At 42.6% G+C, this 15,241-nt stretch overlaps 1 protein-coding gene across 1 annotated transcript in view; it reads left to right on the top strand.

Annotated features, from left to right (window-relative positions):
* Window positions 1-51: 51 nt before the first annotated feature.
* The window catches only part of tbck (TBC1 domain containing kinase), a 29,668-nt gene continuing 14,478 nt past the window's right edge, over window positions 52-15,241 (top strand). The window contains exons 1-22 of the mRNA XM_076147827.1: window positions 52-193; window positions 662-874; window positions 1,286-1,358; window positions 1,879-1,993; window positions 2,068-2,141; window positions 2,872-3,013; window positions 3,143-3,203; window positions 3,304-3,365; window positions 3,597-3,658; window positions 4,116-4,264; window positions 5,016-5,154; window positions 5,310-5,409; window positions 5,686-5,735; window positions 5,861-5,990; window positions 6,148-6,246; window positions 6,338-6,400; window positions 6,497-6,623; window positions 6,815-6,865; window positions 6,989-7,072; window positions 7,719-7,804; window positions 9,616-9,652; window positions 11,651-11,812. Coding sequence (XP_076003942.1) covers window positions 682-874; window positions 1,286-1,358; window positions 1,879-1,993; window positions 2,068-2,141; window positions 2,872-3,013; window positions 3,143-3,203; window positions 3,304-3,365; window positions 3,597-3,658; window positions 4,116-4,264; window positions 5,016-5,154; window positions 5,310-5,409; window positions 5,686-5,735; window positions 5,861-5,990; window positions 6,148-6,246; window positions 6,338-6,400; window positions 6,497-6,623; window positions 6,815-6,865; window positions 6,989-7,072; window positions 7,719-7,804; window positions 9,616-9,652; window positions 11,651-11,812 — 2,059 coding nt within the window. The 5' untranslated portion in view covers window positions 52-193; window positions 662-681. The remainder of the gene's footprint in view (window positions 194-661; window positions 875-1,285; window positions 1,359-1,878; window positions 1,994-2,067; window positions 2,142-2,871; window positions 3,014-3,142; window positions 3,204-3,303; window positions 3,366-3,596; window positions 3,659-4,115; window positions 4,265-5,015; window positions 5,155-5,309; window positions 5,410-5,685; window positions 5,736-5,860; window positions 5,991-6,147; window positions 6,247-6,337; window positions 6,401-6,496; window positions 6,624-6,814; window positions 6,866-6,988; window positions 7,073-7,718; window positions 7,805-9,615; window positions 9,653-11,650; window positions 11,813-15,241) is intronic.

The following is a 15,241-nucleotide window of genomic DNA, read 5'->3' as shown; positions in this document are numbered from 1 at the left end:
AGCAGCTTCGGCTTTGCTTTAGAAATGTGTCTCTCTGTCCTCAACTATGTCGCACACAAATAGCGTCAATGATCACGTTCTCTCAGCTGTTACCATCACACCGTGAAGGCAGGAAATAACATTCATGTCAAACATTTTCTCAATAACCTCGGGCTCATTCTGTTCACATGCTGGCATAGCCTTCCCATTAAGCGTAAGTAGTCATAATCTGGGTACTTGTGCATCTGAGCCTTCTTTATTTCTATATCTCTCCATCTCTGTGACACTGACAGTTAGTACAGCATCACTGTACGCATTCTCTTTATTATCTGTTTATTATCTGTGCACCCCGATGTTCACTGTTAAACGATCTTTAATGATAACATGTATTTATTCGTGTTTACCTCTCTCTGCATCGGTCACTAGCCTTAGTAATGCTTGTCGAATATTCGATGGTTGTTCGATTGTTTAGTGCCAATATTAAACAGCAGGATTGTTATGTTTGTAGTATTGATTTTGAATTCACTTCATTACACACACACACACACACACACACACACACACACACACACACACACACACACACACACAGAGAGAGAGAGAGAGAGAAACGCACACCATGAACACAGTCCTCAAATTCACAACATTGTGTTCATTGTTAGCTATATTTCTCCAACTGCAGTGCTCCAACTCAGAGGCAAAATGCGGCCCCTCCGAGATGCCCAGGTGGGGGCCTTCACCTTCTTTGCTTCAGCTCTCCCGCATGATGTTTGTGGGAGCAATGGCCTCCCGCTCACCCCAAACTCCATTAAAATCCTGGGACGTTTCCAGATTCTCAAGACCGTCACTCACCCCAGACTTTGCCAGTATGTGGACATTTCCAGAGGGAAGCATGGTATGGTTCTGTTTATAGCCCTGATTTTGGGGCCGTCACATCTTTGTCCATCCGCTTGTATTAATTGTTCTATGTTTTTGACTCACCCTCTCACCAAGTTAGTTTGTTTGAGTAAGTAGTAGTTAAGGAATCACTCACTCATGTCCACATTTCTGTAGATGTATTAACTTCCTAACTGAGTGTGAAACATTATCTTGATTCAACAGGTTATGTGGAGGCATATTTGCTTTATTGTATATGACAGTGTGCTGTAAATACATTGAATACGCATTTAAAGCTTAACATATTTGCATTATTATTCAATTAATGTCTACACATACTCGCATAAGATGTATTGCTCTTTCAATTTCGTATCTTGTATCTTATTGTCATATCATATTTTATTTTTGTTTTCTTCTTATTGCCCCATAGAACGGCTGATTGTTGTTGCAGAACACTTTGAGAGCAGCTTAAATGCTTTTCAAAAACAGGGTAAAACTGCCAGGTAAGCTTTTCATTTGAGAAATAATCATACATGACGATGCCAATACCTGAAATCCTTCCACTTTGTAAACTATATCATTTTCAAGTTTCAAGTTTATTTGTCACGTGCACAGTAAAACACAGGTCATACTGAACATTGAAATTCTTTATGACGTGACAACAACAACAGCATATTGAAATTGAATCAAATTTATTGCAATAAAAAGACTGTGCAAAGTACTAAGTATAAGAGAAAATGGAATTAAGTGCAGACCAGTCTATATACAACAGAATAAAAATATATATTAAAACAAACAAACTATATTTCTATATTTCAGCTGTTACTGTTTAAAGTTGTGTTGATAAAGGATGCATGAAGGAACACTGTGCCTTAACTCTGCCATCTACTGGTTTGGTGTAGACGATGCTTGTGGAGTTATACTTTTAACAGTTTTAGTATTAGAAAAAGACATAAACTAGCCATCTATAATTCTCTCTGTCTCTTTCTCTTTCTCTTTCTGTTCTATTTGTGTGTGTATCAGCCCAGGGAGGGTTCTGCAGATTGCCTACGAGGTCCTTGAAGGCCTGGACTTCATGAACAAACATGGTATGGTGCACAGAGCCCTCAGTGTGCACAACGTCCTCATGGACTGCAAGGTACCGTCTCCATCAAGTGAAGCTGCTCCGTGTTCTTAAGTTTGTCCTTTAATTGTTCAATCTTTTCTGTGTAGGGGAATGTGAAGCTGGCAAAGTTCGGCCTCTACCACATGACTGATCATGGAGCTGATGTAGATTTTCCCATCGGGTAAGTCTTGTTCTCCTCATTCATCACACATTAAAGGTCTATTACAGGGCCCCTCTGGAAGTTTTCAATCAGTGGGACTGAACTATTTGAGCTGTCTGTTTTGGGGTCAACGGTTCACTGTGTCTCTTTGATGTTCGTCAAATCTGTGATCAAAACTTTGACCAAAACATTGATGCATGATGGTCTGTCCGTTTTCATAGAAACCAGGTTTTTGGGGCATCACAATAGCTTCCTGGTTGAAGAACTGCAACAGATCATTGGACTTTTATCCTGATCCCAAGGCCTTTTTGTTCTACGAAGTCTATCTGTTTAATATCCTTTTGCAGATTGAAAAGAGGGATGGCGGCATGTGTGAGTGCGCTTTCCCATGCCTTTCAATAAAACATCTGGCTGGGTAATGTAGAAATTGAAACTGTCAAACTGCTATCCTAGGGACAGCTGTCCCGTACATACATCACTTTATAAATGTGAGCAATTTCGGCGCTTCAGATAGAGTCGTGTAGTCTGACGAGTGCCATATTTAAAATTCTCCTGTGAGATATGGTACGGAAAGGACATAACCGCAATCCCGGAGAGCTCACTGATGGATGGGAGAGTAGTTTCTGCACTGAGGTTTTCTGTCGTTTCCAATCCGTGGGCTCAGTGAAGCAGAGAACATTGCCGTCTCCATGAGAGTTTTATTGAAGTTGATAACAAATGTGCCTCTCTGCTGTGCGTCTACGAACTCCAGGTACCCATCGTACCTTGCTCCCGAGGTGATTGCTCAAGGCTGCCGCCATCGCACTGACCCTTCACACGACGAATCTCCTCAGCCCTCAGGACCCAAAACTGATGTGTGGTCACTTGGGATTTTACTCTTCGAAATGTGTGCAGTAAGAAACCTCCACAAACTCTTTAAATGCAATAAGAATCCAGTGTTTGACCTTTCCCACTACATTCTGATGCTTAGCGGTTCATTTTCACCTTCAAGCTCTATTAAAGCTCTGAATATGTTGTTTCAGGGGAGACGCTTGCTGCAGAATGTCGACATAAGTGAGAGATTGAAATTCATCCTGACCTTGGGTAAGTGGAAAGGCTGTTATTATGCTAAGTGCTGCACAATTTGCTCTGAAGCGCAATTACGCTTATGCTGTGAAATCATGTGTGGTTTTTTGTCATTCAGGTTGCATGGATGACATTGTCACCGTCCTTGCAGAGGATCATGGTTGCCTGGATACCATTAAGGTAGATGTCTAACTCCTTGTTCTTTAGTGACAGTTTGGCTGCTAGGGTCCGATAACTTTTAGACCCATCAAATTTTAATTGTGCCTTTTTTGTATTTTTGTAGCCAATGAACCATTAGTGTGATCATAGGTAGAAACCCTAGTAGACTTTTTGTTCTTTTTCTCTGGGATTATTGCAAGATCAAATGGCGCCTGAGTGAATTGCTGTAGATAACGACTCGGTTCTTTGCAGGAGCTTCCCGACTGTGTCCTCGAGTTATTACGGAAATGCTTGACCTTTCTTCCATCCAAGAGGTAAACACAGTTTTTGCTGGATGACAATATCCTGTTGGAGGCCATGGACCATTTTCCATGCCAAGACACACACATTAAGTCAGTAATACACTGTAGCAATATTGTAGCATGCGGAAACTTCTCAAAGTTGGGACAGGGAACTGGCACAAAGGCAAAAAAGCATCACAAACAAATCTACATCCTCTACATGGTTTGGAACGTATCACAGGGGTTTGGACAGTCCACACAAGTTTGGCATTCATAACATAAAACGGAGAGATAGCCAGTGACTGAATGCTCTATAACAACAATGTGTGTGTGTGTGTGTGTGTGTGTGTGTGTGTGTGTGTGTGTGTGTGTGTGTGTGTGTGTGTGTGTGTGTGTGTGTGTGTGTGTGTGTCTGTGTGTGTGTGTGTGTGTGTGTGTGTGTGTGTGTGTGATTGTGTGTGTGATTGTGTGTGTTGTGTGTGTCCCCCAGGCCGACCCCTGCAGAGCTGCTGGGAGACCCTGTATTCAGTGGGGTCTCCTGCCTCTATACTCCCTTCCAGAAACCAGTTAGTCTGTTCTCCTCCTCCTTGCGCTGTGCCCATTTGGAGCTCCCAGAGGACATCAGTGACCTTTGCAAAGGTCTGGACCATTCTACACACACACATCCACATGTTACACACTCGCACACTCACACACACACAGACCTTTCAAATTCAACTTCTGATCATAGCACATAGCAGTAGATGGGTTTGTATTTGATAGAGTGCACATGAGTTGTGATCTTAACTCTTGTGGACTAACACTATAATATTTAACTTATATTTAAGATCAGTGTTACATGTCATATCACTAAGCATTCTTCTGCAATCACATTTCTCATGAGTTTGGAAGTGGAAATGTGTCTCGTTCTAAAATTGAAACAGGAAGGTGAATAACTGGTAATTTACACTGAGCCACAGAAAACTACCACAGGGTCACATGCCACTTTCTGTTTTGCATATTTTATTGTGGCACAAACCGCAATAATGAGTAATTGCTGGCAATGAGAGGTATAAGCAAAATATATAATAATACAAATACACATCAAATCCGACATCACAACGTGATTCATTGTGGATAGAAATGAATAAAATGGTTTTCTAAACTTGCTGAAATGGATAAAATGGTTCTCTAAACTTGCTGAACAAGGTTGTCATTTTAAAACCTTGTTCAGCAAGTTTAGAGAACCATTTTTATTCTTCATTTGCATTGAAGAAGCTGTAGGTTGAACATGATGACAGCATCGAAACAACAGTTTCCTCAATATTTCTAGCTTTGGGATGAAATTTGATCAGACTCATAATGCTATCTCTTGAAAATTAAACTGTGTTTTGTGTGTGTGTGTTGACAGATGATGATGAAGATTACCTGTCGGAGCGAGCCATAGATGAGGTGTATCATCTGTGGTGTCTGGCAGGAGGAGACCTGGAGAAAGAGCTGACCAACAAGGAGATCATACAGTCCAAACCTCCAATCTGCACATTGCCCAAGTACATACACACACACACACACACACACACACACACACACACACACACACACACACACACACACACACACACACACACACACACTCACACTCACACCGCTACACAAACACTGACTGCAGCATTTAAGTGTGTGTCTCTCTCTCTGTTTGTTTTAGTTTCGTCCTTGAGGATGGAGAGTCCTTTGGTCAGGGCAGGGATCGGAGTTTCCTGCTCGACGACACCACGGTGACGCTGTCTCTCTGCCAACTCAGAAATGTGAGAAACAAGACAGCAAGTCGTGCATACCTGTAATTACTGTAGTATGGATAGATATAAGGTTCAAGGGTTTGGTTTCAGGTCAGAAACTGCATAAATCTAGAATATTGCCCCCTTTAATGTCATTTATTTGGTGGAATAAGACATGATTTGCACTTTTAATGTCGTGGTAACTGTAATGTATCCCCAACACACTTTATGCTTATAGTACACCAAGAACCAAGCCCTAACTGTGGATGAGTGTTACATCTCTAAATGTGTGTCCTCCCTTTTCAGAGATTGAAGGATGTGGCGGGAGAAGCATATTACCCTCTGCTGGAAGACGAGTAAGGAATCTTCATCCTTAACCTGCCGCTGCCCTCCTGTCCTCCCACTGTCTCTATTTTTCACAGCCAGCCGTTTATTTCGGTCCAAGCAAAGTCACGTTTCCTTCTGCCTCTCTTTCCCCCAGACAGTCCTGCATGCCTCATTCCAACAGCAGCAATGAGTTGTCGACCACCGTCACGTTGCCACTCATCATCCGCGAGAGGGACACGGAGTACCAACTCATCCGGATCGTCCTCTTTGACAGGCTGCTCAAGGTCAGCGCTCTGAAATGAATGTGTCTGTGCGGGACAAATGAAACAAGCGAGAGCATAAATTTCATGGGTTACATATCTGATCCTGTTCTCAACTCTGACCTCACTTCCTGTGTTTGACGACACTCTGAATCAAAGTTTGACAATATGCTCTCTTCAGGCCTATCCTTACAAGAAGAACCTGGTGTGGAAAGAGGCCAGAGTGGACATTCCCCCTCTTGTTCGAGGACTGGCGTGGGCTGCACTGCTCGCGATTGAGGTGACGGCAAACCCGGGTCTCCTCGTGTTGAGAAACGTGGTGCGTTAATGTCGCTTTTGAAAATAATATCTCTCCTTTTCTCTATTCACAGGGAGATATCCAAGCCAAATATGACAGCATAGACAAGGACACGCCCATACCAACAGACAGACAGGTACGTCATCTGTCTCACTGCCAGGCGGTAATATTTCTCGGAAGGTTTTTTTTGTACCTAACGTTTTCCCGTGACCGTTTGCGTGCCTGTTTCCAGATTGAGGTGGACATCCCACGCTGCCACCAGTATGACGAGCTACTGTCTTCTCCCCAGGGCCATGTCAAGTTCAGGCGTGTGTTAAAAGCCTGGGTGGTCTCCCACCCCGACCTGGTCTATTGGCAGGGTCAGTCCCCCCCCATTAATCCCCACCCACCTCTCCCTCATGTCTCATGTCTTCCAGTGTTGTATTTCACATCACTGGGCACTAGATGGTGGTCATGTCCCATCATGCAAACTCCCTACATGACATGGAGATCAAACCAGGGAATATAGTTTAATTAATCCTTAATTTATCTCGAATTGTTTTCCTTTCAGGTTTGGATTCACTCTGCGCTCCGTTCCTTTACTTAAATTTCAATAACGAAGGTAGGAATTTGCGCCTGAATGTATATATTTCTGAATGATAAATCAGTGTCGCTGTTACGTTGTTGCTAATTGATTCTCCTGGATTCGTCTGTCCGTCTCACTGTCATGTCAAACTCCTCACAGCACTGGCATATGCCTGCATGTCTGCGTTCATCCCCAAATACCTGTACAACTTCTTCCTAAAGGACAACTCGCACGTCATCCAAGGTGAATCAGCAAAAACAGCACTTTTACACCACTTAACCATGGTTTCCTCTGAGATGCTCTCAGAGGCTTTTCCCAATTATTATTTGAACTACATATGTTGCCAGGTTTTGAAAGTCTTATACTTTATTGCATGACAGCTAATAACCATAATGTGGAACTTAAGATGAGGCACTCAACTGGAGGAGGAGTGAGTATTTAACATGGTCAGCAATCAGCTAAGTTCCAAAACAAATTACCATGGGCAGGCGAGGAGCATCAGGCTGTCGGCTCAATGTTGATTAAATTTTGGCTCCATATCGTTCCGTAGCTGTGAAAACTAATTTCAGTCGTCCTTAATGGCATTTGCAGCTGAGCCACATCATTTAAAGATAGAGAAACAAATGAAACTCCAAAGGCCTGAAGAGAAACGTCAGTAGCAATTCCTATTTTGCTGATAAATGGCTACACTATATACCTCTTGAACTCTGTGGGGAATGTGGCTATTATCGTTTCTTCCCACTGCAAGATGCCCTGGAGAGTTAACAAATGTTTATCTGTCTAGTCAAAACTGTTTTGTGTGGAGAGCACAGCCTTGCATTGTAGATTGTGTGGATTTCCGTTTTCTGACACACCTGAACTTCTCTCCTCTTTTTACCTATGTTTTCAGAGTATTTGACCGTCTTCTCCCAAATGATCGCCTTCCACGACCCAGAGCTTAGCAACCACCTAAATGAGATCGGCTTCATCCCAGATGTAAGTCACAAAGAGCACAAGTGCCCTGACACACTCACAATGGGCAGCAGTGGAGGACCTATTAGGATTGCATCATTTGTCTTCTGCGAGCTTGCCCATAATGAGAAGTCAAAGATAGTGAGGCATTATTCTCCTTTCTGGCTCTACACCAGGGGCAAGGGGAATGACCATCCATAGATCACCATGTATAGCTCTCTTTGTCATTGACATTTTTCCCTCCATATTCCCCTTTCCAGAATTTGTAGCCAGTACCACGCTCTCCCCATAGTCCACTGGTGATGATTTATACAGCATCTAATGTCTGCCAGGTGCCCTTAATGATTGTCCTCTGCCAGAGTTACCCTCTTTCTCTTACTCTGTGCCACCCCTTCCCTTTCCTCTCTGCAACTCTGATCAGACAGTGGCAAGGTTAAAGTCTCCACTCTCTCTATCTCTCTGGTTTGAATTAGTGTGCTGATGAATGTGTGTCACCAGTGGACCGGCCGACGGGAAGGCACCCAAAGGAGAGCACGGCCTTCGTCACAGCAGAGCCAGGATTTAAACCTCCTCTCTTTCTTTAACACCGTGTAAAGAACCCAATTGCGCTTGTCAGTTGTCTGTCACATTTAACAGTGTGTAGGAAGGAAGAAAGAAAGTTAGAGCAGATACTTCTGTTTGCCTTTTTCTAAAAGACAAAGACTTACCCGAACAGATGTTCTATTGTGCCTCTCTGATCAAACTGTTCCTCTGTTGTTCAGAATCCTTGTGATCTTGTCTTCACACAGGCAGTGTGTACCAGCATTGACTTGCCTTTCAAAGGAGACTGTACAGTACATGTCTGTTGCCATTATTAGGCCAGGCTTTGTTGATGCAGCTGTGATTCTTGTCAATCACTTAATTAGACTTTATGTTCCATCTATCACGCAAAAGTGAGGCTAAGACACTATTGTACTAATCTCATTTGATTGACTATGTGCGACTAAAACGTGATTAGTGTAACATTCTAAAGTATATTGCAAAAATGGTGATGGATTCCGCTGTAGTATCAGTGTTTGCCTAAGGCAGAGAATGTGAATGAATGTCGGCAGAGGTTTAATTCAGGCCATTTTCAGTTTGGCCACATCTCCTCTCCTGGGTCTGCATTTACACCTCCACTAATCCAATCTGGCACTACTCACGCTGCTGCTGCAGAGTTGGTCAGAATGAGGCTGGAGTGCAGCGGCTCTCTCTCCCTGCTCATCACTCCCGGGCACAGAAGTGGACCACTGAAGAGTCACCGGCTCCCTCGCAATTAGCCATCAATTAACTTGCCAAAATAAGCTCCCGTATTCCTGCACACCCGGCTCTGAACTCATGGCGCGGAATATTAGAGGGTCCCTGGCGAGAGCAGCCAGGGACTGGCAGGTGTTGGAGCAGGTGGTTAATGGTGAAATGTGACAGTGAATATGTGTGTGCGTGCGTGTGTGCATGCTGTAATTTTAATTTCATGCAGTACCTCCTGGGGGAGTATTGAACGGAAAGAGTGAACGGGTGCAACGGGAGTAAAAGAAAGAGGTGACAAGACAGGTGCATTGAGATTCAGTTTGAGCTTTCCCCTTGTTGACTAATGACAAAACTCAGCAGTTTGCAGGTTATTGCCGTTTCTCAGAACTTGTAGAAGTGCTCAACTATCAAAGATTGCTTCTTTGCAGACAGACAGACAGACAGACAGACAGACAGAGGTCTCCTTTGTTACCTTGTAAATATTGACAAACTGTATGTCAGGATTAGAGATCACTGTAACATTAGCACATCAATGTGCTTACCTCACTTTGTCTCCCTCTACCTCACAGCTTTATGCTATTCCATGGTTCCTGACTATGTTTACGCGTAAGTACCTTTTCTTTGTATGCACACTGTAAATATGATGTGGACGGGATCACAGCACAAACATTGCAGAGATTATTCTGAGTCTGCTTCAATTAAACCATTATAATAAAAGAGAATGTGAAGGTTAATGGCTTCAGTATGGAAACATTCAGTTGCTTTTTGTGACCTTTACTCAAATCGCTTATTAAGTCTGGTCCTTATGGGAAAGCACTCAACCACCTTCAGTCTTGTTATGATTATCACCACAGAAGTTCAAATGGCAGTGTTAGTTAATCTCAAAAAACCTTTTCACGGTTTTGCATTTGGTTGTGATTTAGTGCGAGATTTAAAAAGAAAGGAATAATGAGACGATAACTCATCCAAACCTAGGACTTGGAGAATCGGTTACATTGGTAAGACGCAGCAGATGCGAGTGAACATTTAGCCATTTGCAACAAGGAATGTTGGATTTGCATCAGTTTTCTAGAAAGCTTGTTCATTTTAGAATTTAGACTGTTGTGGAATTGATCCTGAAAACTTACGAGAAAGAAGAAGTTTCAAAATGTAAAGCTGACCATTACCTCCACCTGGTAATTGCTGTGAAATCAAATCTGGCGGTGTAGCAGGTGGTGTTAAACTCTCTGCCAGGTTCGGCAGCTGTGGGTCATAAGGTTTCACAGCTTGAGACTGTTTTTAGTGGAGAAAAAGCAACAGGGCGTAAAGCACTCCCTAAACAAATTCCACAATTATTAGAAGAAACCAAGGATTGTTGATTCCAATTAACCTCTTGTTTGACTCACATCAAGTTCTTTTATCAAAACACATGAAAGTTAGATTTTGGCCTCTGCTTTGGCCTCACAGCTGGCAGTATTTTAGATTAAATTGGTGTGAATTTACTTTGATGTTTGCTCTCTGCTCTCCCCAGTGCGAGTATTTATATTTGCATTGTCATTTTGATGAAGAGTTAAGACTTTAGACTTTTAAAAGGCAAAAAATATGAGAAAATGATCGTAGGCATGTCAGTAAAATCCTCATCCATTTATATGTCCTGGGATCCTGGGTTTTGCAGTCTTGAGTTACAGTTGCTCACACACACACACACACACACACACACACACACACACACACACACACACACACACACACACACACACACACACACCAAAGCATACAGACACCCACTCTTTGGCTAGAGAGTGTGAGGTGTGACCCTTTTACCCCCTGTCCTCCCCTTGAGGCAGTGTGTGAGTCCAGCATTCAGGAGGTGCGCCCCTCTGACTGCTAATGTTCTCAGTCCAATATGAGATAAGGTTGGAGGGTCATCTTCCATTCACACACACACACACACAGTAAGACACACACGGACACACTGGTTGTCACTCTCATGCGCCGGTGTGCTCAGCTGACTGCTAATGTGGCGAGGACCCTCCGAGGCATTTCTCACCATTCTCACTCTCTCGGCTTCACCACAGCGGCACTCTGCCCGCACAGGTCGGCTGCCGAGGGTCCAACCTCTACCAACCTGAGATGAGATCAGAACGTGATGGTTCTCATGCATAAATCTCAAAAACAGCAAGGAAACATTGATTGAAATGTTAGCAGCGGTGGGATATTTTCTGCCGGATGTGGTTTCATTGAGCTTGAAATAACCTGTGCGATACATTTGGTTCCTTGCTCCAAAGCGTCTCATCCCCCTGATGTTCTTTGTCATTTTTCCATAACGCCCACCTAAAAAACACTTTCCCAGCTGCCTCCCCCACCACAAACATCCCTCTGGGCTACATATCCAGTGCAGTTTTGTTCAGGGAGCTTCTCATTTTAAAGCCATAGACACTGAGCAAATACACCGTGTACATGCAAATTTGAGTCATTATAATGCAAACCAATTTTCCATTTCTTACTGGGAGCATGTTGCATTCCTTTGTGCCATTTGCTAAATCCTCTTGTGCATCCCTCCTACGATTTGTCTTTTACAGTACTTGTCTTTTGTCGCATTTATTTCTGTACCGTTCCATACAGATGTGTTTCCGCTGCACAAAATCTTCCACTTATGGGACACGCTGCTGCTGGGCAACTCGTCTTTCCCCTTCTGTATTGGCGTGGCCATATTGCAGCAGCTCAGGGATCGTCTTTTGGCCAACGGCTTCAACGAGTGCATCCTCCTCTTCTCTGATCTGCCAGGTGAGAACGGGAGCAGGTGGATATAATGTTAATCCCTTTATCCGCCCTTTCCAGGTGGATTCCATATGTGTGTTTATACTTTAGTGTTGTTCAATGACAAACATCTATTGCCATCAATTGTCTATGGGTGCTGAGCCTTATCTTAATCTCATCTAATCTTAATAATGCTGTGAAGCCCACAATAACAATATATCACAAAACAGTCATGTTTGAGATAAGAATACACTCTGTGGCCACTTTGATACACCTGCACAATCAAATCTAACCCCCGTACTTATCAGCTTCACAGCGCTAGGATTTATGAGATTGCGAAGGACAAAAAATAAGGGATGCCTTTCAATGCAATGCAGTCATATATCAACAGCACAAACTAACAGTTGTTATAGAGGAAACAACATCTCTCTGAAACAATGTCAACAAAAACGCAGCATTATCTTCTTCGCCACAGGTATAATTTATAACAAGGATGTTGAATTGGGATTGTGAAGGTGTTTCTATTAAAGTCACCACTTGGTGTGTAATCGAGAATCATCGGTGAAACATTACAATATTTGTGTAACGGAAGTGGATATAAGCTTCTAAAAAGGATAAATTATATCTTACAAAGCCGGGACACAATGATTTAATCTGCATTGAATTATGAAGGGGATGGTTTCACAGCTCTGGCATGAGTTAGTGTGTAACAAAGTGCAGAGAATCTGAGCCTTTTTAACGACACAACAACAGGAATGATGATGATAATAATAATATATGAAGATATACTGTATGTATGTCGAAGAATATATCACCATACCAATATTTGTCAGAACCTTTGCGATCAAGCGAAAATTATCTTTGATCTTTAACTTGGAACACAATCTTAAATGGAAAACAAACTATTTCTAACAGCCAATGACCTTGTTTGGTTCAAAGCTGTGTTTGGCTCCACAGAGGGCTAATGTGTGTTAATGTCTTCAGAGTTAATGATATCCTCAAAGCAAGAAACTTATACTCATACTGAGACGACATCCTTCCCTTGAAGTGCTCGAGGGGCACATGCTGTGCTCTACATCTGGCGGGAAGATTGTTTGGAGTGGAGCAGCCATTGCACCCTCAAAAATCTCAACTTCCATCCTCTGTGCCTTTCCAGCATTCACATCACTTTCCCATTCTCAGTCGGAGCTTTAGGTCCATCCGTTGTTTGTGCCACCCTGCCATATTGTCACTGGAATAAGCTGATGCTGTAAGTTTCGTCACACTGTCATGACACTCTGTGTCATTAGTCAACTCATTATGTCAATCTGTCTTTGTTGACATGCTGAGATTTGTGTGGAATCGATTGATAACACAGTAAAAGGAGCCCCTGGTTATCCTGCTCATATTGCATTGGAACACATTTCTTCAGCATGTGTCTTAATTCCTTAAGAAATATAGAATGGTGGGGTGTAACCCTGATACAAGTTATTTCTTCCTTGTTCCTTGTTCCATGGTTGAGCTAAGTGCTTTCTCCTAAGGTTCATTTGGCATTGTTTGATCAGTGTTTTCATGTCTTTGTTGACATGCTGAGATTTCTGTGAAATCCTTTTAAAACACAGGGTGAAGTTGCCCCTGGTTATCCTGCTCATACAACATTAGCACTTGCACAGGTGCGCCTCCAGATCAGCTTTTTGTGTACGGGGACTTGTGTATGCTTTTTTTATATTCTTACCTGTGAAACTCTCATCTCTCTTATTTTCCGTGGTACTTACCCACGTACGTATAGGAGCCATCTAGTTGGGATACTTTGATTGTAATCTGAAATTGTATCCCTTGAGTGTAAGTCCCAAAGTGGTGATGTCGTAACCTAAATTTGCCACTGGACCTGTTGAGCCAGCTGCTTGGCACACATTTATCCCAAAAACAAAGGTCCATTTCTCTGAAAATTCACACGTTGAGTGTTTGAGTTCAGTGAGTCACTTTTAAGAGTTTCAAGCACTTGATGACATAATGTATAACCACATGGGCAATTATTCCTCATATTGCTGTTGCATTCATTAATGCCCATGAACGCCCACTAACTCTTACATAGTCTTTCTTCTCCAACGAGCTTTCCAGTGCTCTTGAGTTTGCAGATTTGTTAAGGCAATGCCTGATTTGAATCACCTGCATCTGGGTTTTTATTTTCTATTACTATTGCTTTCATTTGCGTATTTTAAGCACTCACTGTGGTTGCAAATGTGTTTTAATGTGGGCTGTGTAAAAGGGTCACACTGCCCTGGGGGACGTTGCTGTTTGATGCCTGCTGTTTAATATATGCCAGGATTGAAGACTCTGAACAGTCTCTTTTTATACTTACAGCTCCCTTTCACTTGTACAAAGCGATTACTTCAGCAAAGTATCAGTGACTTTAACTCCAAGAGCAGCATTTATAATGTAAAGCTTCAAAATGTACCTCTTGCCTGGGGGATAGCTCAATCACTTTCCTCTAAAACTCTATTTCCAAACGCTGCTTAGTCCTCTTTTGGCCGCTATAAGGCTGAATGACACGGGGGTTTAAAACTGAGATAGAGACAGGGACGATTTCTCCAAAAGGGACACTAGAGTGTTCTTTAAATTCAAGCCAGCAGTCTCCATTTCTGTCTAAGCCCAGCGCTGCCATACTTCACTGTGTTTTACTGCTCAAGTCCAACAGATTCATGTGATTGAAGCAGAGGGGGAGAAAGCCAGCTACCCTTATAAAGGTAAAATATGTTGGCCTAGAGCTGCAGTCTGCTTCTTTGGAGAGATAGCCTTAGACTGGCTGCCGCTGCCAGCTCCTCGCTGTATATCAGCGCCAGCCTCATTATCACAGTTTGTGTATAGCTGCATAGTTGCTCTGTAGTACCTGTTCTTCGTTTCAACTATATTAGGAAGTTCTCTGGAACAGCATAACCCCAACAAGGACTGATTTACTTGTGCTATCAGCCACTCTCTGGTGTGCACTCAAACCATTTTATTCAATTGTTTGCAGACTGCTGAATGGAATATAATGCAGAATCATTTAATATGATGTTTAGCACCTGTAACAAATGCCAGTAAAGCTCTAAATTCTGTAGATTCCAGGCAGTCACTGGACTTACCCGCCTGAAAGGAGTAGTGGTTGGGTGCTCCACTTCTTAACAGGTGAATGCAAAATAGATATAAATAATAGAAATGTTCAAATTCATTTACCTAATGTGTGGGATATTATACATTGGACTTCAAAGTAAAAATAACTAGGCAAGTAAAATGTAAAACGGGCTTGTTAGTGTATGTTTTTGTATGAAACTAGGTTTGGCAGGTCGCTCTGTATGTGCTTTTTGGGCAGTTTGCCCACATTTGTATTCATGGTATACACACACACACACGCACACACACACACACACACACACACACACAGGCTGTGAGTTACGGTGCATATCTAGTGATTTGTGGTCCGCACCTGCTCCTTTG

The sequence above is a fragment of the Genypterus blacodes genome, unplaced genomic scaffold (genome assembly GCF_046128005.1).
Source record: "Genypterus blacodes isolate CSIRO-AG114 ecotype Tasmania unplaced genomic scaffold, CSIRO-AGI_Gbla_v1 ptg000039l_1, whole genome shotgun sequence".
NCBI lineage: Eukaryota > Metazoa > Chordata > Actinopteri > Ophidiiformes > Ophidiidae > Genypterus > Genypterus blacodes.
The sequence above is the reverse complement of the archived record's forward strand: the minus strand, read 5'-3'. Positions and strand labels throughout refer to the sequence as shown.